The 24,123-nt window shown below is 37.0% G+C and overlaps 3 protein-coding genes and 1 long non-coding RNA gene across 15 annotated transcripts; 2 read left to right on the top strand and 2 right to left on the bottom strand.

The window, feature by feature from the left end:
* The first annotated feature begins 5,193 nt into the window (after positions 1 to 5,193).
* LOC112281427 (ranBP2-type zinc finger protein At1g67325) lies at positions 5,194 to 10,036 on the top strand. 7 transcript variants are annotated; one of them, XM_090249593.1, is made up of 11 exons: positions 5,194 to 5,397; positions 6,259 to 6,332; positions 6,568 to 6,613; positions 6,789 to 6,910; positions 7,049 to 7,301; positions 7,517 to 7,599; positions 7,802 to 7,865; positions 8,120 to 8,235; positions 8,435 to 8,480; positions 8,603 to 8,760; positions 9,408 to 10,036. In XM_090249593.1, the coding sequence occupies exons 2-11, from the start codon at positions 6,324 to 6,326 to the stop codon at positions 9,408 to 9,410; spliced, it is 900 nt and encodes a 299-aa protein (XP_090105719.1). In that variant the 5' UTR covers positions 5,194 to 5,397; positions 6,259 to 6,323; the 3' UTR covers positions 9,411 to 10,036. The 7 variants fall into 7 exon arrangements, with proteins under 7 accessions (XP_090105719.1, XP_090105717.1, XP_090105718.1 ...); XM_090249591.1 differs by having other exon boundaries at positions 7,784 to 7,865; XM_090249592.1 differs by having other exon boundaries at positions 6,232 to 6,332.
* A 1,211-nt stretch (positions 10,037 to 11,247) lies between these two features.
* On the bottom strand, positions 11,248 to 12,549 carry LOC112281429 (uncharacterized). Its single transcript, XM_024517941.3, has 3 exons — positions 12,048 to 12,549; positions 11,596 to 11,815; positions 11,248 to 11,467 (listed from the first exon to the last, which is right to left on the bottom strand). The coding sequence occupies exons 1-3, from the start codon at positions 12,518 to 12,520 to the stop codon at positions 11,300 to 11,302; spliced, it is 861 nt and encodes a 286-aa protein (XP_024373709.1). The 5' UTR covers positions 12,521 to 12,549; the 3' UTR covers positions 11,248 to 11,299.
* A 445-nt stretch (positions 12,550 to 12,994) lies between these two features.
* LOC112281430 (protein DETOXIFICATION 46, chloroplastic) lies at positions 12,995 to 17,932 on the top strand. 4 transcript variants are annotated; one of them, XM_073533570.2, is made up of 10 exons: positions 12,995 to 14,540; positions 14,781 to 14,908; positions 15,080 to 15,168; positions 15,387 to 15,524; positions 15,713 to 15,781; positions 16,003 to 16,113; positions 16,296 to 16,424; positions 16,625 to 16,702; positions 17,006 to 17,110; positions 17,431 to 17,932. In XM_073533570.2, the coding sequence occupies exons 4-10, from the start codon at positions 15,405 to 15,407 to the stop codon at positions 17,530 to 17,532; spliced, it is 714 nt and encodes a 237-aa protein (XP_073389671.1). In that variant the 5' UTR covers positions 12,995 to 14,540; positions 14,781 to 14,908; positions 15,080 to 15,168; positions 15,387 to 15,404; the 3' UTR covers positions 17,533 to 17,932. The 4 variants fall into 4 exon arrangements, with proteins under 4 accessions (XP_073389671.1, XP_090105721.1, XP_024373713.1 ...); XM_090249595.1 differs by having other exon boundaries at positions 13,022 to 14,540; positions 14,781 to 15,168; positions 16,296 to 16,346; positions 16,383 to 16,424; XM_024517945.3 differs by having other exon boundaries at positions 13,096 to 14,540; positions 14,691 to 14,783.
* LOC149989370 (uncharacterized) lies at positions 17,833 to 20,280 on the bottom strand. Of its 3 annotated transcripts, none has more exons than XR_016502538.1 (2): positions 18,780 to 20,280; positions 17,833 to 18,590 (listed from the first exon to the last, which is right to left on the bottom strand). It is a non-coding gene; the product is annotated as an uncharacterized LOC149989370 (long non-coding RNA). The 3 variants fall into 3 exon arrangements; XR_016502539.1 differs by having other exon boundaries at positions 18,744 to 19,093; XR_016502540.1 differs by having other exon boundaries at positions 17,833 to 18,530; positions 18,744 to 19,021.
* Positions 20,281 to 24,123: the final 3,843 nt, after the last annotated feature.

Here is a 24,123-nt window from a genome sequence, read left to right as displayed (position 1 = left end):
ATTAGTTCAGTAAAGGTTCCTCTGCCAAAAATTCACTTAAATTCCATACACTTGTCAGAGTGATCCTGACGTCTGGGCAACTCGGTAACTCTGAACTGACGTGCTCATTATCGGACACATTTTAGTTGGATTATCATTTGGCATTGTTAATATAATGTTCGTCTTGTTCTACCCTGAGTTTATAGCGGGTAGTGTACTTCTCTTGGCGGCTGAGAACTTATGAGAGGGTTTGCTGCTTGCTTGCAAACATCCTCAAAGACCAATCGGTTAAGCTGGGCGAACTGTCGATAAAACTTGCTGGTGTTTTCTTGGAACCAGAGAAATTTTCCATGAAACTGAATGAAGAGCTATCAGAGCGAGACGTGCTTGTGAAAGAGGTTGAAGAGATCTCTTTGCAGCTAGAGAAAGCGATCCAATTTTTTAATTTTTTAAATTATAAATTGTTTTTCTTTCATTTAATGTCTATGGCTAGAACTCTTGTTGAAAGATAGTTTATCAAACCAAGAAATATTTGTGTTTCAAGTTTGATGCATATATCATTATGTGTTATACAAATTGCAAGTGATTACAATGTCATTTGCTTTGTACATTTTCTCTCATTCTTTCTTACTAAAATTAATATTTAGGTGTTAAGGACATAGTCCTTAGAACCTTCTAGAAACAAGTTTCTAGAACCTTCTAGAGACAAGCTTCTAGAACCTTCTAGAAGCAAGTTTCTGGAATCTTCTAGAAGCTTCTTAGTTGATAGAAGATGTTAGGGACATAGTCCTTAGAACTTTCTAGAGATAAGTTTCTAGAACCTTCTAGAAGCAAGTCTCTGGAACCTTCTAGAAGCTTCCTAGTTGGTAGAAGTTGCTTGAGAAGCTTTCTAAATAGGAGTATATATTGGAATCGAGGCTGAAGAGTTCTTCAGTCTCGACAACACATCTCTTGGAGCTCTAGTTCACCTCTTTGGTGTTGTTCTTGTATTCATCTGATTAATCTAGTTCTTGCCAGTTCTTCTTGAACTTCTTGTTAGATCTCAAGTCTGTATTTCTGTGTCCGTGACATTAGGACAATGTCAACATTCAAGTATAAGATAGAAAAATAAAAGGAAGAATAGTTGTTATAATAATTCACAAAATACTACATACATCACATGCTGTATTTAATATATATATATATATATATATATATATTAGTTTTATTTTTATTATAATATATCTTCTATATAATTTTATTAAAAAAATATATCTTTTGTATACACAAGTACATTAACTTTGATTATACAAGTGTATCTATTTTAGTTAATATTATACATTTTTTGTATATAACAATGTTCGTTTGTGCATAATAGAGCTTAATGAAATTATTGTAGTGCTATTCATATACTTATATAATTAATATTAAAATTTTGATATTAGATATAAAATATATTTAAATAGATATATTATTTTAAAAAAAATACCTCAAAAAAAATTCCTTAAAGACATATATACACATATTAATAAAAGATTATAATTATGCTACAAAAAAGAGTAAATTTCCTCCCTCTTTCTTTCTCTTATTCTCTCTCTCTCTATATATATATAACATAATTTTTTTATTACATATTTGCACTATTTTATATCAAATACATCATAAGAGATCCAAATATAAAAATATATATTCAATTTATTTTTTTAAAATAATATTATATACAAATCTATTAATAAAAAATAAAAAAAAATAATATCTTTAATAACTGTAATTACAGATGTATTTTTGAGTAAGAGGACTTTCATCAAATAATTAATAAATTTTGTAGATGAACAAATAACATAAAAATCTGTTATTTACTTCGGTCTAAAAATTAGATTACGAGTTTTACTATTTGTTACATGTTTATTTTAACAATGAATACTATAATATTATCTACTACTAGTAATTGTTAAATCATATTTTTTTCTATGATAAAAGCTAATTCAAAAATAAACCATTAATCATAAATATATATATATATATATATTATTTTTAATTAAATATCTTCTGAAATATTAGTTAAAATTACATTTATATTCTATATTGTACCTACAACAAAACAATTTCATGTTTAAGTTTCTAATTTTTTTTTCTTATGATCCAAATACATACACCAATTTTATATAAATCCTTTAAAGTGATATAATTTTATAAAAGAATATTTGTTTATTATCCAAATTATTTCTTTTAGCTTTGTTGTCTACAAGCAAAATGTATTTATTATGTAAAAACATATGAAAATTACCATATATACATGCCACACCATTTAAAATAATATTTTTTATTATATATATATACATATATATAATTGACTTTAATTTTTTTTTCAACCTCTTAACAATAAATTTGTAATAATACATTATCAAACTAAATGTAATATTGCATAGATTTATCAACAAAAATATATATATATATATATATATATATATATAATCATTGTATTCTAAAAATGGAATTTTATTTCTCTTAATTATAAATGTTAAAATTTTACTTAAATAGTGTATATATAGTTTAATATTAAAATAAATATATTAGAAACACAAAAATATCCATCTAAAATGTATATATTTTTTTAGTTGTAGGTGGTTATATTTTAAAAATCACAAAAAAAATTAATTTTGGTAGACCAAATTAAATGAATATTGCAAATGTATATAAAAATGAATCAGCCATAAAAAATGTTGTTTAGCAAGAAATCTGCTCAAAAGTGGCAAAAAAAACACTTTCCTAGTTTAATCATGTTTTTGTTTACTTAGTACTTATCTTTATTTCTTTATGCTTTTTTTTAATGCTTTTCTATATAATTTTTAGCATATATGACAATTAGAAGATCCAAGATGTCAATTGTTTCAATAGCAAACCTTGTTCAGGACTATCATTTGAATTTATTTTAAAAAGCTTTGTATGTAATTTAACAATTAAAATAATGAATGATGCAGATATGCCTTGAAAATAGTTTTTTTAAACTTGAGAACAATTTTTTCTATTATTTTTTAAATACTTAATCGAATTCAAAATAAAAATTTGAAATAATGTATAGAATTGTCTATTTGATAATTGATTATTACAATCAATGCAATATGATTATTTTAAAGTATATATATATATATATATATATTTGTTTCATTAGACATCATATCTAGAATGAACATATTTTTTTTAATTTGGGTATGTATAAGTATATATATATATATATATATATATATTTAAATTTATTCAATTATTATTTTATTTTAGTATATTATAAAAAGTAAAATTAAACAAAATGAACTACAAATGATTTCTAAAATAACTATAGTAACCTTAATTATTCTATGTGCCTCTTCTTTTGAAGTGTCATCTTTTTAATTAATTGATGTTGTTTAGTTTTATTTTTTATTTTTTTTATTTTTTATTTTTTTCCACCAACTTAATGTATTATTCTTGTTTCTTGGACGTTGGCCAAAATACATAAGTTTTATGTTTTAAAATGAATTTAATAACATACAAAAATTTCTATCATTATTTATTTTTGTATGATATAAAGCATCTGAAATAATATTTATTGCTCTTAATTTTTCTTTTTATACATTATGTTAATGTATATCAAAAAACCAGAATTTTGTTTTATTATCTCATTGATGACTATTGGATTTGAAATTAGTCTATTTAATGTCATAAATCTTTGCTGATTTATTTTTAAATACAACTAAATGAACTAAAATAAATCATTACATATTTATCTTATTTTTCATTTTCACTTTAGAATGTATTATAAAAAAAATAATAATGAAATCAAAATTTATATCTGAATTTTAATTAAAAATGATACATATTTAAAATTTACATGATTTTCTATAGAATGCCACCAAATTACACACAATTTAGGTCTAATAAGTCTCACAGTATTCTTAGGTGGTTATTTTAAGATTCACTATGAGACACATTAGACATTAGATTACAATTGCAATGATGACTATAATAACATTTGTTTTTAAAACAACATCTTAGTTGATTCTAGCAAATTAAAGTAGTGAAATATGTTGCTACGGCATAGTACAAAAATTTCAATTTATTTTCTAAAACTTTAATCAATTGGTATATTTGTATAATCTATATAAGACAACTAAGTTTAACTATAACACTATTTGATAGTTATGTTATGAGTTGATACATTTCAAAACATCCTCATAATAAGCCTTACAAAGCTATAATGTCTCTACATAATATCATATCACTACAAAAGTATATAAATACATTTTCACTATATGTTACTTATTTTACAATTCAAAAAAATCTTTCATATCAGTACTATTTGATCCATCATACCAATTAATTTTTCATTTTTATTTTATTCCTTTAAATCTTCTTTTGACCATACATTTTAATATAGAGCCTTACATTTAGCAATTATACTATTTTTTAGTTTGGTAGATATATATATATATATATATATATATATAGGTAATGTACTATTACCTATTCAGTATTGATTGTTTGACTATATAATAACATTTTAATCATTCATTCCTTCAAAATGTATGATTTTTCTTTTACTTCTAAATTTGGTGTGTGTGTGTGTGTTTTTTTTTTTTTTTTTTTTTTTCTTTTTATAAATAAAATTTTTACAATGATTTTAATTATAGTTTGTTTTTTGCATTTAAGTTTACATTAAAATTTTATAGTCTGAATATCATTTTAGAAAAATGATCTCATTGTTGTGCTTATGTGATATTTAAAAAAAATGGATGCGTATGTAAACAAATTTAATTTTTAAAAATATAGTTTTAATAATATGATACAAATAAATAATGCAATTAAAATCATTAAAATATGATACAAATAAATAATAGGACCATTTGAACAGACATCATCCTTCAAGATTCATCCAAAGATTAACGAGAAAATCGGTTATGCCGTCGTCGAAGTGCCAAAATCGACCGAAAACATCCTTCTCGACGGGACTTGGACAAACTTGATAAAACGTAGATGCCACAGTGCGAATACAGGTTAGATTAGGGAACATAACGAAATATGCTCGATTTTAGAGATTTCATAAGCCTTTAGTCACCTTCTGGTGGGTTTGGTCTGCCTTCTCTGGGATCCAGACTGTTTGCGTGTGGCCCGTTTTCCGCCGAATTCGAAGCTGCGCCCCGACTCTGCTTCGCTTACAGTCTGTCGACGGAGACTTTATTCTCGCCATTTGTGTCCGTCTCGAGGAGCGCTCTGGATTGTTACCAGTGTTGATCTTCGTCGTGCCTCCGCTCTATTCGTCGTAATTTCTGACTGATAGTGGCCTGAGGATTTCGCGGCTGTGAAGAACGGCGTTGGTGCTTCTGGTTGCGTCTAGGTTGCCTTTGTGTGAAGAAGAGTTTGTTGGCGCCCCGGTGCCTGGTTGTGTGAGGTGGTGGCTATTTGGTAAGTTAACTTGAGCCATTGGTCGCTTTAAGAGTTTTGACTTCGGATTGTTGAACATGGAATAGGAGGAAGGAGGGGGCGATAGGCAGAGAGGAGCGTTAGTCATCTGTTTTTGTGCTGGCTGGATGCTAGGTTTCTTTGCGAGTCCTTGTTCTGGGGAGTGTGCAGTCGTGCTCTCTTGTTATGGTTCAAGCAGTGCAAGAAACGTTGGAGAAATGCTTTAGACCATTTTTTGGGGTTTGTAAACCCTATTACCGTCACATTAGTAATCTTTGCAGTCGAGGCGGCTTTCGTGCAGGCACTTACCAGTAGTTTAGGGATAGGTTACTCTCGTTCTTCCGTAGCGGTTCCCCTCCCTCCTACCTCATTTAGACCTTTTATGTCCAGGTGTTGTGGTCTCAAGGAAAACAAACGGAAGGGAGAGTTACCGAAATATGCTAATATGTATCTTCAAGACGTGATGAGTGCTTTTGTAGAGTTCCTGTCGTTCAGGTAGTATGACTTTTTGGTGAAACCTGGTTTAAATTTTGTGATCAATGATCGGTTTGCAAACGGTTAGGGCAAGTCGTAAGTGGCTTTCTGGTATGACCTGCCTCGCTCCCTTTTTCTGGAGGGAGGTTTGGATTGAAGCACCGCGAGGATGCAAACAGAGTTTTCATTATTATTTAGGCGAAAACAGGCAGGTTGTAGGGATATTACTTATGTCCGTGAAGTCTCTTATTAGCTTTATGTTATTCGCTGCGTTGAGGTCGACACATGTTTATCGCAGACACACTCGTTTTAATAAAGACGAATTAACATTGTTCTAATTATTGTTCTGGTATTTCCGTAAAGCTCTTTTGCGGACGATTATTTGTGCAGGAAAGGGCGTAGAAGTACATTCTTCTTGGTGTTTTCATAGCGAGGAAAGCACTAGGATATCAAACATGCTTCAGGTGAGACTTACCTGAAACTTTCAGGTAATTTTTATGTGACGGGAAAACTATTTACAGCTGACGTGGTTACCTGAAAGTTGTGAGCAGGTTGTACGAGACTTTATATCTTTTAGTTGTTATACGAAGCTTTTAGTATCTGACCCCTTCATTTTTCTTCTCCCTCTTTAAGTTTTACATTCCAATGTCATCCATATTAACCAGAGTGATTATACTCCAATTATTCTTTTATAAACAGGCGGACTTTCGTGGAGCTAATGGGCCCAAACGAGCTCGTACCGATGGTGAGTTGTGGGTACTCATGTATCATATGCATGGTTTTCTGTATTAGTTCTTTTCAATTTCATTTACAATTGACCAGCCACAATCGTGTTAAATATTGAAGTTACCTTTTAATCGGGATGTAAGGGTATACACTTCGATCTTTGGCTGACGAATATTCCGCTGTTACTAACACAGATTCGGGAGCGCGTGGTGAGGGTGATTGGACATGTCCCTCATGTGGTAATGTGAACTTCGCGTTCAGAACCACTTGTAACATGCGCAAATGCGCAACTCCGAAACCTGTTGACGGTGGTCAGGTAATCAAGCACTCTAGTTATAGTCTCATTGGCTTAGGTTTCGAAGAAAGACGTTTTCAATGTGGGATTGGTTTGTTGATGCATGTTATTTTTGAGGTTGATTTGTTCTTGTTCTGAATTTTGATTGTTGAATTGTAGAGAGGTATTGGGGGTCCTTTGGGACCTGCTGTGTATGACCAGCCTCCTGCACCAATGTACATGGGTGGCCCTGGTGCTCCTTCTCCACTTTCGCTCGGACTTCCTACTAGTTATGGAGCTCCTATGATCATGCCTCAACAACCGACGGTAACAGTCCCTTATGATTATGGTGCTTCAATGAACAATCCCCAATCATATCAACAGATCTCCAGGCCAACATCGTATCCTCCTCCAGGAGCAGTCATTGGCGGAGGTTCGTAATGGGATTGGACCTTCTCTTAACTTGTTTCTTGACGCTTTTCTTGGTAGTAGTCGCGATTGCTCCCGTCTATGGTTACTCATGAAAACAGAAATAGAGCAGTATCGCTGACTTATCACCTCTTGCACAACTGTTTTTCCTAGCTTTTGTAGTTTAAAATCGGTGTGATTCTGAGGGTACAAGCGGAAGTAACATTGGTATGTTATCAGTGCAATTTGCAGGACCAGCCTATGGCGCTCAACCCGTCATGGATGCCTACGGAATGAATCTCGGAATGAACATGGGTCCTCCTGTAAGCAACCGGACTTACCTGTACCAAATTATTTAGACTCTTGTTGATTTAATTTTGGAAGCTCAATCTTGTACGTTTATATTGTATGCTCTCGTTATCCACTATGTTGTAGCGACTGGGTTATTGTGTTTACTCTATCTCAATTGGTTTCTTTGAGCGTCTTTACCAACTTCTATCTCTGTAGCCAATGGATTCAATGCAGATCCCGGCCCCTAGAGCAGCAGGGAATTACGGAGACGAAAATGGATCACGCAAGCGCAGAGGAGGTACACATTTCGTTTTACCTCAGATCATTGACGTCCTCTTTCGATTTGGTGTTCGATTTCTCCGAATGGAATGAAGCTTAGGCAATAGTTATATGTAATGTAGTGCATGGTTGGCTCTCCTTCTTGGTTTTATTGTGACAGTCAAAATTGTTGACATTTAGCTCGTGAATTGGGTTTTCCAAGTTCAGAATTCTTTGTTCGGCATACTTCTTTTTAATGGAGTTATTCATCCAGCATTTCGTTTGTTTGAACAGGTCCAGATGGATTTTCGGAGGGCGATTGGATATGTCCAAAGTGTGGAAATACGAATTTTGCTTTCAGGACTACTTGTAACATGCGGAAATGCGGTGCTACAAAGCCAACTGAGAATGTGAGACGATCATCCTGTTCACATGGTTGCTTCATTTGATTAATTTTGATGTCAATCGGTTTTCAATTCTATTTGATTGTGTCTTAGGCTCTACATCAAGAATCCCAGTCCAGAAGTTTGTGTACTGTATCTCTCTTCCTATGATCACACAATTAAGGCAGAGAATAACTGTAACTAATGCTTTACTTCGTTTCTGCAGAACCGATTCAATAACGGTCCTCCTCCTAGAGCTCCTCCTGTGACTCGTAAGCGTTACCTTTCTAGGACCCTATCATTTTCAGTTGATGGATTTATTCAGTTAATCTGGCAGGGAAGAACTACATATTTCCAGTGAACTGTGTAATTACATACTTGTAAGTGTATGCAGAAGGGCCTCCTCCAGATGGGAGCTGGACGTGTGAGGCATGCGGTAACGTGAACTACCCATTCCGGGTGAAATGCAATAGACGAAATTGTGGCGCTGACAAACCAACTGAGTCGAAGGCTCCACCAGTGGCTAACTCCTCACCACCACCAACTGATCAGGTTTGTGAAGCTCATGTTTCAATGTTATCGCAGGTAAAATGATAAGCATACACAGTGAACCGAAAATTAATACCCTAAAGGTAATCTAAGTTGCTAAAATGAGGTGTCACCTCGTTGTAGCAACCTACATTATTGAAGGAATTGCACGATGTAGGTCATAAGTTTCGTAGTATGTGTTGCATTTTGTTCATTTTCTGCCTTAATGCTTGAAGTTTCTCTAGAGGTTTGATTGTACTCGGAAGACCTGGTCTGAGGATTGTGGGTTGATTGCTTTTGGGCGCATGCTTAATTTATTGGGATGAGGGGTTCTGCTTGGCATTTTTTAAATAATTCCTGTCAGTATCTGCGGGATGGTAGAATTGCATGTAACCACATTAGTCTTAACCTGATAGTATTATGAGCCAGGATTTTTTTTCCCACACTTCTAAAGTCATCAATTTGGATGTTGGCATCTGAGCTTCATCACATGTTCTATTTTTTTAAGATTCTAACTTGTTGCAGATGTATGGGGTCATTTATACTGTTAGTCTATTAATACCTGATGACAATTTTATTTTCTCTTTCAGAAGTTGTGCTAACAGTGTTTTTTCTTGATTATGATGACCCTTGAATGGTTATTGATTGTGTTCCGTATGGCACTGTTCCAGTAAATGCCGTGTGTTGGTCCGTCGCAAGGTCTGGTGGAACGAAGTCCAGAGTACCCAGAGTTTCGTACGTCAAGTGGTTGCGTGGGCGTACCATTCTTCGGTCAAGGTGTCGTCTCAGAAGTCAGTCGAGGGCCGTCTCCGTCGTCTTCGTTCATACGTTGGTGTGCTGTGCCTATCAATCAAATATGGTTGGTAGGTTGCAGGAGTCAACTAAACCAGGTTTTCTACATGTTAGTTGAAACGTGAAGCCTGTTTTCTAATTCGGGCTCACATTTTGGTATGGATAGTCACTACTTGTACACATCAAAGAGTGTTAGCCAGAAGAGTGTAGTATGGGTGGTCTGATTACGAAAGAGAGCGTAGCCCGTGTGGTCTGATGTGATCCAGGAAGCAGTCTTACCAATTCTTACGGAAGTTTAGGGCAGCAGTGGTGGAGATGAGGGCTTATCTGAGAAATTGTGGGCTGCAGTCCATAGTCATACTCCGCTCTTCAAACAAGTTGAGACTCTTCCTGTAGCTTTTGGTTAGGTAGTGCTTGATTAAGTTCCTCCAGGGTCATCTGTGAAAGGCGTAGCTGGTGCTTCATTTTGTAGCTAGAATTCTGCAACTAGTGTTATTTCGCTGTTCAATGTTCTATAGTAGGGTTGGTCAGTTTTTGACAAGCGATTGGGAATGCAGACCTGAATAATTGCATGTGAGGGAGAGTTATTTGTATTGCGCTTCTCTTGTTCGGTCTACTGTTCAAAGTTTTCATTTATTGTTCTGTGGTCGGAATTCAGTGCCATCGAAGTGTTTACTAGCCATATAGAAAGGACACCCCCATAGTTAGTCTGCAGCATAAGTTCAATTAGGTGAATCTAACCAGTGAATGAGATGCGGATGAATCAGTGTCGCCCACTATTGCTCCTGAATTACACCCTGTAAGAGCTTGTGCTGCGTCCTTTTTTACTTAGTTGCTCAAGACGCCGTTCCTTTTGACCTTGATAGCATCGTCCTGGGCCTTCGTTCTGCTTTATGGACGTAGCTAGCGCGTTGTAGCTCCATGACAGTAAGCTTCAAATTCTTACAGCAGGCTACTTTTATCAGGTTGCAGATTATCAACTATGCAGTCATAGAAGAAAATTTCAAATTCAATAGGGTGTTGACATAGCAGTTGTTCATTTGTCTATATTCTACTTCTTTGACCACATGGCTAGAAAACATAGATACACAGCACCACGTCCTTGTATGGTGTTTTCCCATCAGGACCTCTCAGGTACTTCGAGTGCTTTGTCAATTTTGATGAACTGACACCGAGGCCAGTATACTCTCTACTCAAGGTATTTTTTCGCAACCTATTACTGACAAAGCTTTGGTTACGTTTTTAGTAAGATCCGCTTTAGCGCGATCAAAGTTGCTCGTATTCTGCCATTATAGGAACAAGGCAACATTATCCTGCATCAGCTTAGCTTCCATCTGAAATGTGAATACTGCCTTGGGACGTAGGCAGACTCCACATTTTTAGGAACAAGGCAACATTATTCTGCATCAGCCTAGCCTCCATCTGAAATGTGAATACTGCCTTAAGACCTAAGCAGACCCCAGATTTGGTATAACTGCCGGTTGCTGTAAAGGTACATCGGTTTTTAATATGTTACACATTTGAGTTAGTTCGTCTGACTCCCAAGCGTAGTATCTCACCACAAAATAACATTCAAGACGAGAAGTATAATGGAACTAGGACTTATTGTGTGTCCTTTCACTCCAAATTTTCACATTTTCGTATATTTGATAAATAGAGAATGCGATTGTATACTTCATCACCGAGAAATTTAACAAATCTCAACATCCACCTGAAGTCTGAACTTAAATATCACAAATTAATAACAGTAATAACATTACAGAATTTGGCGTTACACAACTGCTGCTGGCCCGACCTTTCGAGCAGCAATTTTAGTTCCCAGTGTAGTGAACTCGAAAATGATAATGTCTTTATCTGCGTAGTACACAGGATAAATGGACAATGAAGGAATGAAGGCACCTTTTCCTGTGATATTCACAAGCGTTCTTTCAATGCTCCCCTGCACTTGATAATATTCAGTGTTTAGTGAAATAAATCTTTCCAACAAAATTCCTGCGTGAAATCAATGCTAAGAATATTGGCTGAGGAAGAGTGTAACAAGAATGAGGTCGGTGGAGAAAAAGATACCTTGCCCTTGGGGTCAGGTTGCAAATTATCGCGGCCAATGTCCCACCAGAATGAATCAAATAGAATTTCTACTGTTCGACCATCTCGTACCACATAATCCCCTGCAGCACTAAGCCACCCGTCTCCAACTGGACTTAGGTAACGCACATTGCTGATGAAGCCAGAGTCCGTTAGAATATACCGGAGCGGCCTTATTTGCGTTCCCACTGCGCTGGTTAATCTGCAGCGTGAACCAGCAAAAGTCATTACGTCAATATCGAAGTTATTGGAATAAAATGGAAAGAAATGTTTCAACATCACCATATTCCGTGCATTTTCATCAATCGGTCAGTGCCGTGCATTTCTGTGTGTGCTAGAAGATTGTATAACGCGAGTGGCGGAAAGCATTTAAAGGACGCTTGCCCTACGTTGTACTGCAACTGATAACGAACTCGTGAATTCAATAAGCTTACCTGGTAATATGTGGTGCATAAAATACCTCCCAAATGCCGTGCCCGTCGATGGATTTCAGAAATTCACCGAAGTCTTGCCCCCGGCACTCTCCTAGCGTCTTCACTGCATCTGCTAGACATCCCTTCGTCTTCTCGTCCGCATACAATGCCCAGGAAACCTCCGCCAAACCTCCCACACCGTTGACCCCTTTGCTCATCAATATCTCATCAATTACTCGCTTCGCATCTACTATTGCCTCATCCGCAGGCGCCCTCGCAACAGCTGGTGTCCTCCATTTCAACTCCTGACCCCTAGAAGCAGGCCATTCCCGAGTGCTGATCCCTACCTTTCCTCCTACACTGAATCCCGAATTCGAGCACATCGAAGCGCAATTGGAAACGGTTGACGCAACATACCAAGGATGCAAACATTCCTGATTACTTTGACATAACTGGTGTAAGCAATGAGCGGAATTCAACATTAACCCAGCCATGGCCACAACCTAGCTGACTCCGAGCTGCAATGCTCACTCATAAATGCCACATTTGCCACCGGGAGTCCTTACACCGAATCGAGGTGTCAATACGAAGTGCCTGCATACGTCCCGGAAGATTTGCGGACTTTCACACCAGCGGTTGATTCATGCTGCTCCATTATCTCCAGAATGCTCTTTCTGTTCATCACGCAAGGCAAATTTGTCAATAACCTCACCCTGCACACTGGCTATGCTCAGTCATTGCGAAACGGTATCCTTGAAGTTGATATACGCATGTGAGCAACAACAAGTCCTTTATGACGGAATCCGGATATGAACATCGCAAAGAGTCCAATCCTTCATGTTTTGCATCCTTCGACACCCGCGAATGAAAAAGATACCATCCACGGTGAATGAGATGGCAAAAAATCCAGGGTCGAAGAGAAACAACTAGTGAACCCAAATCCTCAAGCTCGTGACATCCGTTCTTGCGGACAAGCTCGTCTTCGTCCTCTTGATTGCCTTGGTCTCCAAGCGTCGGACTCTGCACCAATTATGTCATGCGTCTGAGGCAGCTGTGCAGCCTACCGCGCCAATTGGCAGTTTAGCTCTTCTCTCTTTTCCTCACACGGCGCAATTTCCTTATTGTTACTGATTTGAGTGCTGGAGTGCACATAGGGTACCGTCGGGGAGGTAGACCTGCAGTTGTTGTACGCATCGCGCAGTAATTCAACAGAACTTTGTCCAAGGCTGTCAAGTGAAGAGGATCTCGGCTACTACGGTAGTTTTTGGTTGTTCTCGAGGTGAATTTTTATAGCGCAGCTGTATAGCTTGGATTTTAGATTGAGTGATGGCGTTCGAGTGTGATGACTCGTGCTGTCTACTGCGTCGGGGACGCGAACTCCAATGAGTGTGTGATGCATGGTTCATCGTGGTGGTTTTGATCACGGGAGGTTAGCTTGTGAAGGTTAGATAGTGGTAGATGTCCCGTTTTGCAACAGCAATTAAAGTTTTAATGAACATATTTGTCTGAGTTTTGCTAAGAGGTATATTGAATACGTTCGATAGTCAGAGAGGCTATGTGCGCTTGAAGGTCTCATCGGGGGGTATCCGTTATTTCGTCTTGCAGTAGTGATCGCCATTCAATTACTTTGTTCGCTTCCCTTTTTTTTGTAAGTGCACTCCGCCTATGAGTGACTTTTTGTGGTTCTAATTTCAGCTTGGGTTGTGGAGTAGGAAGCCATGGCAATTGGATCAGGCACAATGCAGCTGAGTCGGAATAGGGGGGTAGTTTTCTGCTCAGAAACAAATGCTGTAGATAGCTCGTCAGAGCCAGTACAGGATGAGGTCGATTCAGTGATGTCAAAGTCATCGCCAGCCATGGTCGTCAGTTCTTTTTCTGAGGCAGGTATCGAGGTAGTGAGGTCTATCGAAAATGCCGAGAATGTGATACTTCAGTCAGTATCTGCACTTGACGAAGGAGGATTCTTCGGGAAAGAAACCTATGCATCTCTAATCACATCAGCGCTGGATGCATCATCGACGGAGGGGCCTGTATCTGATGAGCCTGCTCAGTTGTTAATTGCTCCAGAGAAACCTTCTTCTGCGATGGTGTCTTCTTTAATGGTCTCCTAGGTTGCGAATGCCTTAAAAAGATTCGAAAAAGATGGTGAAAAGTCCTGTGATAATGGCGTGGTGGATTTGAAGGAAACAGAATTAGTAGATAAGCATAGTGAGTTGTTTAATGGACTCCAGCCACTCACCTCATCAGTTGAGCCTAGCCTTATGGTGACAGAAATGGCAAATTTCTTGTTACCAACAACTACACCCGCAAGTGATGTAATGTCCACCCCAGAAGCACAAGTGATGGAGGAGGGCTCATTATCTATAGTAGAATCCAAGAATATGCTTGAGCAACTACGGGAGATTGTTGTATTTGTAGGTCCAACACTTGGCATTTGGTTATCTGGGCTTATCGTGAGTTTGATTGATACGTCTGTTGTTGGAAACAACAATGCCTTGGAGCTTGCTGCCCTAGGTAAGTATTGAAGATTGAGTGAGAGAATGCGGAGGGTTCTATGAAAAGTAGTGAGGAGCTTCGTTCAATGGCCATTCTCTTATTTCTTTTTCCTTCAACGGAAACAATGACTACTGTTGGTTTTTTGTTTTCTCGTTTTTGTCACACAAGACCGGGAACTGTTTATGCGATCAAGCCTGCTACATCTTCGTGTTCCTTTCTGTGGCCACTTCTAATCTTGTTGCCACTGCTCTTGCTCAGAAGGTTAGTATGAGATCCTTTCCAGCCATGGTTGAGCTTCCGTGCTTACGGCGAGCTCGTTCCGACAGTGATGTATCGGTGATTCATTCCCATATAGATGAACAGGAAGGTTCCAATTGATATCCAAAGTGAGGTTCTTTTACATTGCGAACTTCTGTCTCCACTAGGTGATGTGAATGTATAGGTGTTATAACACATTATATGATTATGGATTTTTATTAAATGCCCAAGTGTTCTTTAACCTGGTGGGGGTTTCTTTTACAACTATTTGGTTATTTTTATTTGCTAACCTTTTGCAGACATCTTTCTAGACTTCTATTTATCTCTTTGACATGTGGGATCGGCATGCTTTTGTTCACATGGTTTGGGGCGGCTACTTTAATTGCTGGTAACGTGTACAACAGATTTTGCAGACTTCTTTCTATAATTCTTATAATTTTTTGTAAAAAGAGAGGCTAAGGTCACATGATTATGTTTTGAATCTCGATATGTTTTGAATTTCGAAAGTGCCATATTTGTTTACATCCTTATATACTTGTTATTTTTTTTGATGTGTGTAAATTTCATTGCGACATTCACAATGCATTTATTAGTGAGTTGTTGCAGTACGTTGCAGTGATTTTGATGCTCAAGTCCTTGAACGACAAGGGTTACAACACTCTTGCAATCAACACACCCTCTTTTAAGCAAATTATTTTCATAATTAACTTGGCTGCACCTATTGCGCTCACAATGGTGTCCAATGTAATGAGCTATGATGTACTTACTGGTTTTGGATTGCCTCCGAGTCTATAGAGTATATTCTTGAAGTTATTGTTTTTGTTTGAAGGTTCTGTTCTGCTTTGGAGCTCTAGTTTTTATAATCTTGATTTTTTCAACTTTGCTCAATAAAATGATTTTTTCTAACCCGTTAATCTTGGCTCTTTAACAAGATATTGTTTTACACAATTATAAGTTTCTTGGCAACATCGTTGGGACCGGTAACCCTAGCTGCTCATCAGGTATTGCTGGACACGTCATACATTAAATCTTTACACGCAAGTTTTTTTTCAGTTTGTTTTAGTACAATTTTAAGTCTTAGTATAATTTGTGAAGTCATCACTTCAAATGGTAAGTCATGAACTTGTAAACACGCTTTGCACGCTAACTGAAAGGATACAGTTCTACCTACTTGAAATTCTCCCTCCTACTGGTGTTTTGAGTTCATGCTTTGTGACTTTAGGTGATGATGGGGCTTTATATCCTTTGTACAACGTGGGGAGAGCCTCTTGCACAAACTGCTCAGTGTTTCATGCCTGCCCATATCTGTGGTGTTGACCGTAACTTGCAGAAGGTAATCATAATGCCGCAATAATTTGTAAGCGTTACGATCCTTGCTGGTTTTATTTGCAGTTCTGTTCAGCCTTTCTGAAGAACAAGAATTGTCCTCAGAATATGAAATCTGCGTTTGATTGCTCTTCTTAGGTTCTAGTTCTGAGTTCGACATTGCATTTTGCGATATGGATGACCTTGCAGGCAAGAGACTTGTTGAAGTCCTTGATGAAGATCGGAATTATTGTCGGTTTTACGCCAGGGTGCTGCGCTATATCAGTACCCTGGTTTTTTCCTCAAATCTTTACAAAAGACCTTGGTATTATCGCTCAGGTATATGGTGGAGCAGATTTGATGTCAGTTTTTGGGTAGATTGTTGCGTTCGTACTATTTTTTTCAACATTCAAATGACATCAGATTCCCCAGTTTTGTTCGCATTCTCACGCCTTTTGACCTTCAAAAATGTTCGAAAAACACTGATGTGGTGAAATTTGTGATCGAGTGGCTAATTAAGAGTGTCTAACATTTTGCAGATGCGTTTAGTGTCTGTTCCTTTCCTTTTCAGCTTGATGATTACTCCACCTACACTCTCTCTGGAGGGCACTTTGCTGGTATGCAACACTACTTTCTATCTAGTTCGTGAATATTGGATGCATGTCTGCATAGATGGTACATACTCGTCCTCTAATGTGCATCGATTACGATTATTAATCAAGGTTGTGAAGGAGTATTAGCATGCCTTTCATTGATTTCATCAGTGCGAGGGTGGCTTTTAATTAGTGTGAACTATGGTTAGATGTCACTTTTTAGGACATCGTTAGATTTCAATAATTCTGTATGGACTGAAGTGTATGATAAGCACTTCTTTTGGTTTGACAATTACTCCTGAAAAGCGTAATATATGTTTTGTGAAGGCTGTCAGAGACCTGCATGCAAGGATGCTAGCAGCTTCGGTTTGCAAGGATGCTAGTCACTTCGGTTTGCAAGGGAGCTGGTGGATGCTAGCAGCTTTTCAATGGGTAAGATCATTTCTGTCATATTTGATGCATGCTTGCTGATGCAATGAAGTTTCTTTGGAAGTATGTTCAGGTTTTCTATCTATAAGCGTCATTTGATTTTAATAGAACTAATAAACTCAACGACTAGTAGCATTGATAACGACATAGTTAAAGATTGTATGGAAATAGCATGTAGTCGGTGTGTAGTTGCTGTAATTTCTCAACAACCAATTTTAATTTAGAGCGAAGAATGTCGAAGTCAGAACAACATATCATTCTTCTCTAGAGATAAAAGGACTCTCGGGGTTGAATTCTAATCCTAATATCGTTCTTTTCGACAGACTCGTTTCTTCCAGGCGTATTCTCGGTTGCATTCGTCACGAAGCGTTTTAGCGAATCCTCCGTTATCGCACGACGAAGGTTCACTGTTGCAGGTCGCGTAAAGGAGCACGATATTTCTTTGAAGCTGACTAAGCAGGAGGGCTACTACTGAGTCTATCCATCTTTATGTATGTACTTGTGCACAGATCATTACTCTCAGTTAGTGAGGCCGCAATATGCTAGTTGCCATGGGACGGCCATCATTCTTCGTAGTCAGCAATTATCATTTGACAAGCTGCTTGGATGAAGGGCTCATTCGTACCGGATTCTTCTGGGGCAGTCAGTTTCATTTTTCTACATCGAATCATGCACCCCATAAAATGATTCAAGTAGCGGGCGATGGCTAAAATTCATTCAGGACGTGTAGAACACCTAAAAACTCATGGCTGAGCTATTTAATTCATCTGTCGAAGAACGAGATTCCACCGCGTTTATAAATGTCGTCACTTTCTCCCTCCGAAATATTCTCTCCTACAGTCTTAATCCTATGACTGTCTCTTTAGTGCGAAAAGCACAATCTAGCCTTTGTTTTAACCTCCATCTGCGGACCTCAATGTTTAAAGCACCAAAAATGATTGTCTCCATATACTGACTCGAAGGTTTCCTTGTGTACTATCCGACATTTAAGCAGGAACATTTTGTCAAGCATGTGGTATACACTCCACATTTCATCAACGTGGGAAAATTTCTCTGACATGGCCTCTGATCATTCACGCATGGCCTGAACTTCACACTGTACATTGGAGCTAATTGTCTCGAGGCTAGTGAAAATCTCATGAATATGACACGCTTTGTGCGCTCAGTCTGCATTAGGGAAGATGTCATTTCATTGAGAGAAAAGGGTTTGTGGCATTTTGGCACATGAATTTTGGTACTGAATGGACGAGTATATCATCGAGGCCCTTAGCTTGGAAACTGGTGTCCCAAGTGCATCTTTGCGAAGTCTGCGAACAATCTCGTCGAATTCCCGGGTAGTCATTGCGGAGTTGAGAACGTGTGCTACAATTTGCCACTTGTTCGACACTATGTGCGTGCGGTGTCTCAGGTGAGCACGGTGATTCTGCTCACAGACAACTTCAGATGAACAATTTTTCCCGAAAAAACTCGCCCTAGAATTCTCCTGACATGCAGTCACTTAACTTTTTATCAGTATTCAATCTACTAACAACTGTTAAGAATATGAAGGGTTCATTCGAATGCTTCTTTCAAATATGGTTATTCGGAGACGGACAATTTGATTGAGTTACATTTAAATGAACAAGACACAACTTACAAGCTAAGGTCGAATGTGAAATCGACAATGTAGCACCTCTACGAAGCCGCCAATACTTCTTTCATGGGATTGGAAAAACCACTTTGCTGCCGAGACAGACCAAGATGTTGATGGCTGCAAAATTGGATAATTGCCTTGGACTCGGCTGAAGGGGGGCTCCGTGAAATTCAGAGCCGCACTCCTGGACCTAGATCCGGATTTCTAGGAATGTGGATAGAAGCGAATATTGTGTGTTGAATCCGCCTTTTTGTTACGCATGAAGTGAAAGAGAATTGTTTTGATCAAGCAATCACTCCGCACCCTGCTCCCTCCGCACCCCCGTAATAAATCGAAGAGTTAATAAAAAGCGCTGCCAATTCCCTGTTCTTGATCATCTACCGCTGCCGCTCTGCAGACAACAGGTCGGCTGTCAGCGCGTTGATGCGCAGCTCTCCCTTTGCTCCCTATCGCTCAAAGTCAGCAGACTCTGACAGATGTGTTGCATTGTGATCAACAGCGAGCTCAGCATCTGCTGCTGCTTCTCGCTCTCCACACAATCCATCAAGAGGAAGAACTCCAGGATGAAGTCCTTGTCCCTGGTGTGCACACTCCGTAGCCGGATCGCCACAATTGACACAAGACCGTAGTGCTTCAGCAACAAAGACTTTATCTCCGAACCCCATAGCGACGGTTGAGCCCGCAGTCCATGCCTGAATCTCGCAGATCTAGAGCTAGAATACATGACACAATACAGCAATGCACTCGCACCAGTGTAGTGTATCCTTAGCCAAACATTTTACACCAATTTTGCGCCTTTTCATCAAAATGGACCAAAAGTTTTTAGTCGGTCGGGCCATAGCACCATTGAAGGGTACATCAATTGCCAGTCAAACAGTAGCAGGACCAATAGGTAGCGCACAGGAAAGAATCCCGCAAGAAAGTACAAGAGCAACAAATGAATCTACTAGATGTAGAAGAGCACCCACCAACCACTTGATAATCATTCCTAGGGAAGACTCACGGAGACTATGAGAAGTGAACAAGAGCAACACACTTCTGCGAGGAGCCACTAAGAAGATGCAAACGTTGAAGGAACAACATCAGCTGGACCCCACACCAACAACGGAAACACCAAGGTATTGGACTTCGATGCACGCACAGGTAACCCTTGACCCTCCATTCCAATTAATACCTTCATTAATACGTTTGAGAATGTTGACTGCCATACTCCGATACAACTCTCAGGGGTCCAATCATTACCACCTACGGTTCACATCCCAACATTCTCAACATCCCCTCCCCAATAGAGTGGACAGTGACCAAGCAGATTACGGTGGGGACTTGGACCTCGCAATTTTTTAGGCTATTAGGAATCAGATTCAGGGGAGAAGAATAGCAAGGCAAAACCTCATAAAGAACCACCTACATCTTAGCCTTACCTTCTCCAAAATGGATTACCAGGAAGCAGCAGCCTTAGTCACTAGGGTCGCTCCGGACCTCTCAAGTTTCCTACACGCATACTACCCCCAATTTCACCGAGAAACCAATTCTTCACATCAGGCGGACGACAAGCACACAGAGGATCTTCCATCAATCCTAGAAGAGATCTCTTCTACCCCACAACTCCAACCAATCACCAACAACCAGTTGACCACTGAGGCAAATGGACAAGTCGAACAAGGTGATATCAATAAATCCCAAAATACCCTGGATTGTCCCCCACTTCTAAGGATAACAATGCCACCTGATTGCCTAAATTCATTCAAGGAAAGGATGAACAAATTGGTAAACTTTATGGTCCTACGGCACATTTCAAGCCGCACCCTGGGAATTAGACAATTTTCTATATGGACCAAAACTACTCTACATAGATCCTTTCAGCAGTTAACAATTTGCTCCAACAACTACTTCAAAATTCAGTTTTCACAAGAAAAAGGCCTGCTACACACACTAGCAAAACACACGGCTTCACCTTGGAAGGAAGGAGGAGACACCACGTTCTACACCCCCTCCCCCTTATTTTTTAACACCAATCACCATGTCATCAAATCAAATCTAAAAACCCCTCCCCCTTATTTTTTAACACCAATCACCATGTCATCAAATCAAATCTAAAAACAAGCATATGGGCCCAAATTTGAGAACTCTTGCCTTTCCTAAAACCCAAGAGTTCCTTAAAAAAACCTTAAAAAACTTTAGCAAGGTCCTCTTTGTGGATGACGTTGACACATACTTAACTAGGTGAATGAAGTTGACACTACTTAACAAGGTGATGAGGCCTCAAAGTCCCTATCTTGACAAAAAATGTAAAATCCCTTCCACAATTGATCTTATTAGTGAAACTTGACTATGAGGAGATATCAAATATACTCTAGGATATAGCAACTTCCATTCATAATGCAACTATTGTCATATTTTTTATCATTGAGTCTAAAAATACTTAGGCTTAAGCTGTCTAATAAACAAACAACTAAACTTTAAACAATATGAGTGCAATATTGCCAAAGACTCGACAATCTTTGTATCTTTAAGCAGACTCAATGATATTGCCCCTCGTCTCTCCTAATGCAGAAGCAAATATTTCAACCTAAGTACTCCAAAATCTATCCAATAACCTTTCTATAGCAACCAAAAAGGATCCAACAAATTTTCCAAATCCACCTCTCTACATGACTTTTTACAAGGTCATAAGGCTACCAAACAACACAATTGCATGAAAGCTTTTAGACTACACTTACTCCTAGCTGACTCCAAAGGGCACTATCTCCTATGTAGTTTTTTTTTCGTCTTTTTACCAATATGAAGAAGACCTTCTTGAAGCTTTGATAGCAAATCTACTAATGAAACTACATCCAACTTTGCACCTCACCCATGGTATTGGCAAAAGAATCTAATCACTGTTATTGGCAAAATTATAGTCCTTATTAATTTTAACAAGAAAATATGCTCTTTCAAAAACCTTAGTATATTGAAATGGACTCTCTTCCCTTTGCACCTTTACAATCATTTATCACATTTTCTGCCATACAAAACACATGCATGGAGAAATCAATCACATGATAAATATGATTGATTTCTCCTCTTTTATTGGATGTAATGCACCAAAATTGCCCAAGGATTTCAACCTTCATCCATCTAATACTACATAATCTAAGAAAAGCAAAACTAACTTAGAGAAGTCTCCAATCCTACAAATATAGAATCCATATAAATAACGAGCTCACCATCACGATGCTAAACATCTAAGGATTTAAACAAGACATTATATGGTACATAAGTAATGCAAGATTATGAATTTCTTTCAAAAATCTCATTCCTAATTAGAGATATTTTTAATCCAAAAACACAATTTTTTATTAAAAGTAGAAAAGAGACACATAAGACAAGTTAAGTTTACAAAAGAGCCCTCTTTTTACAATAAGGCCACCAATAGTGCTAACATATATAATTTTGAAGGTGGCAAGGACATTCTTCTCTTGTCCGGACATACTTTTGTTGGCATTTATGGAAGACACTTCCCGATGACATTTGATTATCTACTTTAGACCAAAGTCTTTAACATACATAGACTTGGATTCCAAAAATAGTGATCTTTTATTTGCCATAGATGCACTTTTTGATGAGGTCAAAAATGAATTGAGAAACAATTGCATTGATATAACCTTTCATTAATCAAATATGGAATATGAACCATCTCAAAGCATTTCATCACAAAGTCACTACGAATTTTTCTTTACCAATTCTTCATTATATAAAGAGCTTGCCACATAAGAGATCAATCTTTAATTAATTCACTCATTCGACCTAAAATAAAAAATAGAGGATATCCTAGCAAAAGTAGAAATAAAAAGACATACACAACCACCAAACTCACCTTACACACTCTCATCCCAACAATGGGTGAACAAAGAAAGACAATGCCAATTTGATACAATTCTTTATGACCTTGAAGACCTACACCATTTAGTTAGTCAAATCAGCCAAAAACAATGCTTCTTTCAATATCATTACAGTACTTAAAATCTATGTGGCAGCAAGTCAACATCTTGAAGGGAGCAACTTTTCAGCATGGATGGCAAATGAGAGACAATACTTTAATCTTGGTTTTCAATATCTTTAGTAATATGGAAAAAAAAAATAAAAATAAAAAAAATCACATACCGAAACAACCATTGATCAAACGCCAAGTATACAATTTTTATTGAATATATCCAATCAATCAATTTTTAAATACTAAGATATTAATAATTGCTAGTAGCATGAACCAAAAGCATAAAGAGAATATCATTGCTACCCCAAATTATATAAACCTACAAAACATAAGTAAGACATATACACCTTTTGTCAAAGAAATATAATTATATTTTCATTGCAAGTCTTCTATTAGCTCTAGGATATAATATATGCCATCATGAAAGTACTAGTCTAATAGCTGTACATAAAAGTCACAACATATGAATAACTCTTTTCACACATCAATAGATCCTAATGATCTACCATTTTTAAAGACCATTGGTCCACCTTCATATAGCCAATGGCCACATGTGCTCAAGTAACTATTGTAATGCACTTTGGTATTTATTTTTAACCTTAGACAAGATTTCAAGGCTAATGGCTGCAAAGTCAAAGGCTTGAGTTTAAGATTTTGAATTCAAAGGTTCAAACTCCTATTATGTGGCCAAATTCTATTTGTTTTAGAAGTAAGGAAATTCTACATATAGTAGCTAGTACTAGATGTCCTTCTAAGATCTCCCTTGTGGCTCCATCACATTCTCATATTGTTGGATGTGCCAAGAGCATGCAAAAAGATAGGGAGAATTATGACCAATGACAATCAAAAATAAAAATAAAATAAAAATACATAATGTTATTTTTATAAACTTGAAGTGAAATTTTCAAATGAAATAGATATAAAATAAAAACTAAAATAAAAAACTAAAATCATAAAATAAAATAATTTAAAATAATTATTCAACAAAATATTATAAAAAATAGTTCTAACTATAAAAGATACAAGTTTTTAATATATAATGTATAGTAAAAAAAATATTTAAATTTAGGATTTTAAATACATGTATTTGTGTGTATGTATATATATATATATATATATATATATATAAATGCAAACATAAGAAAAAAATTATTCTTTTAATACTTCAAAAATAATAATATATAATTTTGAATACTTAAAAATATAATATAAATAATTAATATTTTTTATTTATAAAATTATAATTTAAACATGATTACATATATATAGATATATATAAATTGATGAATTCTCTTTTCAAAAATAAAATTTTTAACTAAGATTTTATATATAATACATTATTTAAATAAAAACATAAATTATTGCAAGAATTTTAAATATATATGTAAAATATCCAATTAATCATACTTT

The sequence above is a fragment of the Physcomitrium patens genome, chromosome 4, assembly GCF_059467195.1.
Source record: "Physcomitrium patens ecotype Gransden chromosome 4, ASM5946719v1, whole genome shotgun sequence".
NCBI classification, from domain to species: Eukaryota; Viridiplantae; Streptophyta; class Bryopsida; order Funariales; family Funariaceae; genus Physcomitrium; species Physcomitrium patens.
Note: the sequence above shows the minus strand (reverse complement) of the source record. Positions and strands in the feature narration are given on the sequence as shown.